We start from the raw sequence: 3,951 nt of genomic DNA, 5'->3' as shown, positions 1-3,951 counted from the left end.
CACACCTACGCCAGCTGTTGCATAATGTACACAGCTATGCTACCTGTACTCAACACTACACTCTTCCAGCTGGATCTCCGAGTGCAACAAATCCCAAAACCTTTACTCGCTGTAAATACAAAGCGCGCACTAACTCATCCACTTTAACAACTCTAGGTGAAATTTCTTGCTACTTTCCATTTCTTACCTGACCCTGCCTATGTATATAAATTCCATCGATTTCCTTCTGCAATCCAACATTCACATCATCTTTACCTCTATCAATACTCATACGGTTTGCATTCTTGTCTTCAGTTTCAATGGACCTCATTCTATGTGCTCTCCTCTTAAGCCTTGCACTTGCATTCTCCCACCTTGTCTCTGCAAATTTTTACAATGACTTCGATATCACATGGGGAAATGATCAGGCTAAGATACTTGACAATGGCCAACGCTTGCAGCTTACTCTCGATCAGTCCTCAGGTATTTATCTCATATGTTTACTGCATATATATATATATATGATTTTTACGGTATGTTGAATGGATCCTTATCTCCTCTGCCTCTGCTGTATGAAAACAGGTTCAGGGTTCCAATCCAAGAATGAATATCTATTTGGCAAGATTGATATGCAAATCAAGCTGGTGCCTGGTAACTCCGCCGGTACTGTTACTGCATACTATGGAAGTTTGCCCCTTCGATTCACTCTGCACTCCTGAAATGAGTAGTGGGTAGTACTAGTAGTATTGTTGTGGGAAGTTGAGTATGGTCTAATAAAATGGTGATGATCTGCTGCAGCTCTCGTCACAAGGGGATAAACACAATGAAATAGACTTCGAGTTCCTGGGAAATCTGTCTGGAGATCCCTATATTATGCACACCAATGTTTTCTCACAAGGAAAAGGCGGTCGGGAGCAGCAATTCTACCTTTGGTTCGACCCAACAGCAGACTTCCACACTTACTCCCTGCTCTGGAATCCCCAACAAATTATGTAAGTAACGTTAATATAATCCCTGCAACTTCAAATCAGCTATTGAATGTCCTCTCGGGCCTGGCCCTCTACTTTTAAGATCATTTTTGTAGTTGATAATGTGTATTTCTGATATTGTGCAGGTTTTCTGTGGATGGAACTCCAGTGAGAGTGTTCAAGAACAGCGAAGATTTGGGCGTTGCATATCCGAAGAATCAAGTGATGAGAATATACTCAAGCCTGTGGAACGCAGACAATTGGGCAACCAGAGGCGGTGCAGTGAAGATCGACTGGAGCAAATCTCCATTTGTGGCATCTTATGGAAATTTCAAAGCAGAGACATGCTCTGCCTCCTCTGATTGCTCTGTGAATTCATGGTATGGTGCAGAGGCGTTGGAGTCGAGTGAGCAGCAGAAACTTGAATGGGTGCGCGAAAACTACATGATTTACAATTACTGTTCGGACAGTAAAAGGTTTCCACAGGGCTTCCCTGCTGAATGCACTCGCTAGGCATTCGACTGAGTTCGAAGGATTGAGATACAACTAGTTTCACCAAATCCATTAATTCAATTCTTTTATTCATTCATTTTTTGTAGCGATTTTCAAGCCCAAGAGGCTATACTTGTAACTATTAGATCCCGGTCAATTGAATATGTATCTCAATATTCATTTTTTAGCATTTCCAAAGAGTTTCAAATTTCTTTCAACCGTGCTTTTTTATACCTGTAGTTAGTAATGATCTTTTCCTTTTAACTTTAATTTTAAGTCATCAAAAGAACAATCACCCTAAGTTTTGAACGGTTCTTTTTTAAGTGTGCTTTTGGACAGTTCAGCAAAGTGTAACTATTATATCTACATCTTTGATACTCATACTCTTGTTTACGATAAAATTTCGGTGAACATTCAATAAGCTAATTAGGAGATAGCTTAGGAGATTGAGATGCACAAAGGATCCAAAACTATTTGGATTCTCTCTTCTACTATTACCTACTTAAAAAGAACACACAATTCATAATTCATTAGAAGTTTTTAATTTTTAATGTTAAGATTTTTAGTGTAAATAAGATATGATATATAAAGATTTCTAATCTCATTTATTAGAGGAAAATTGTCAATTTAAAATAGAATTTTTTAATGCGATATGTGTTAGGTAATAGTTCAATAACATTCATATTGGACAAGAGTTAATGAAATGTCATTTTACATATATGTGTACAATATATGTTATGTGCACATATACATATATGTCAACAAGTATATGTGCATATGTATGTGTGTATGTGTTCATAGATTTCAATTAAGTCAAAATTGAAAAAAATAACAAAATTTTCATATAATGTGATTAGTTTTCATGAGAAGATGTTCGTTCGATCAAAAGCTATGATAGAAGGCAATTTAAAATCTTTTTGACGTTTAGTTTCGCATAATCAAGCTCTAATTTGATTGTTTAATTTCTTGGTTGGGTAATTGAAGAATTTGTATTTAATCTCCAACCTTTTAATTGTTATTGTTAATTATCAAATTCTATTTCAAAAAAATCAAATAAAAGTTTCAGTTATTAAAAGAAAGCGGGGAATAGATGAGTGTCAACTAATTTGGTGAAATATCACATAAGATAGTGTTGCCAATCCAAAATAATCGTGAAAACATAAAGTTTTTAAAAGAATAAAGAATGCTATTAGAAGAGAAGTTTTTAATGCTAGATTCAAGTGTGAATAAGATACGACATTGTGAGGATTTGTAATGCCATTTATTGGAGGAAAACGTAGATTTAAAATACATATTTTTAATGCATATGTGTTGGGGAATAGTTTCTATTCAATAGCACTTATATTGGAATGTCAGTGGAAGATCCCAAAAGAGGGAAATAAAAAGTGAGGTCTCCTTCTATAACACCTTGTAAGGTTATTATTGGATGTTTAAAAACACGTGTAGAGAGAAGTGTTCAGCCAAGCTAGAGGATGGTGATGTGAGAAGAATATAATTGTTGTATCTTGCATCCAAACATTATTTTGTTCTTTCCTTGACAAAGTGGGGTGGAGGGATGGGGGGGGGAGTTCCCCACTCCCCATATTTTTTATTCCCCTTTCTTGTTTGTTCTTGTCTTGGTCCTTTTTGGTTTTTGTTTTCTTAATCTTGTTGTTTGTTTCTTTTTTAATATTTGGTGTTCATCGTTTTGATATGTCAAATGCATTAGCCCCAATCCTCAATCTCTCTCTTCACCTCATTAGCCTTGTCATTGTGAGCATCATTGTTCTTCATTTTAACATGCTAAAGACAAAAACCCTAATCCCTAATTTAGTCAATGATGATGATGATGATGATGATGATGATGATGATGATGATGATGATGAACACACATGAACACACATGCGCACACACATACACATACACATACACATACACATACACATACACATACACATACACATACACATACACATACACAAATCACAAACACCAAAACAAACTTTAAAAACATATATAAGAAGTTGGTAGAGTTGAAATCTATATACTAAAGTTGAAAGTTGTGGGCTAAGTTAAAATGCACAATCACAAAGATTGTTTCTACAATTGTAGAAGTGAACTAAACAAACTTATAATAATCCTCTAGATTCTAAGGCATTCATTTGATTAAGCTTAATTTTTCTTCACATGAACGAATCACCTCTAAACATCCATCACAACATACCTACATTAAATTTTCAAATAAATACACTTATTTATTTTCATATATTCATTTTAATATATCTAAATTAATTAATTTAATTAATCTAAAGTGTTATTTATTTTCCCTTTGTTGTCTTGAAGGACATTGACATGATATAGATCTCAATTAGATTTGTCGTCTTTAAAGACATTGACATGAAAGTTTTTATTGACATTCATGAAACCAACCAATCTATAGAAATCAAAGATTGAAATTGAAACCATCCAAAACACATGACAACCCCACCATTGATTTCTTGTTGATTTCTAACTTTTTGTTGATTTTACTTCT

At 34.6% G+C, this 3,951-nt stretch overlaps 1 protein-coding gene across 1 annotated transcript; it reads left to right on the top strand.

The window, feature by feature from the left end:
• Positions 1-227: 227 nt before the first annotated feature.
• LOC131867185 (xyloglucan endotransglucosylase protein 1-like) lies at positions 228-1,629 on the top strand. The gene is made up of 4 exons (XM_059215488.1): positions 228-462; positions 562-662; positions 778-971; positions 1,094-1,629. The coding sequence occupies exons 1-4, from the start codon at positions 300-302 to the stop codon at positions 1,458-1,460; spliced, it is 825 nt and encodes a 274-aa protein (XP_059071471.1). The 5' UTR covers positions 228-299; the 3' UTR covers positions 1,461-1,629.
• The last annotated feature ends 2,322 nt before the right edge of the window (positions 1,630-3,951 follow it).

The sequence above is a fragment of the Cryptomeria japonica genome, unplaced genomic scaffold (genome assembly GCF_030272615.1).
Source record: "Cryptomeria japonica unplaced genomic scaffold, Sugi_1.0 HiC_scaffold_165, whole genome shotgun sequence".
Classification (NCBI taxonomy): domain Eukaryota; kingdom Viridiplantae; phylum Streptophyta; class Pinopsida; order Cupressales; family Cupressaceae; genus Cryptomeria; species Cryptomeria japonica.
This window is presented reverse-complemented; position numbering and strand designations above follow the sequence as displayed.

Excerpts from the sequence above, each read along its gene's own strand:
- LOC131867185 (XM_059215488.1), top strand. The coding sequence starts at position 300 with ATGGACCTCATTCTATGTGCTCTCCTCTTAAGCCTTGCACTTGCATTC. Across the intron at positions 463-561 it reads TACTCTCGATCAGTCCTCAG|GTTCAGGGTTCCAATCCAAG; the intron begins GTATTTATCTCA and ends GTATGAAAACAG. Across the intron at positions 663-777 it reads GTACTGTTACTGCATACTAT|CTCTCGTCACAAGGGGATAA; the intron begins GGAAGTTTGCCC and ends GATCTGCTGCAG.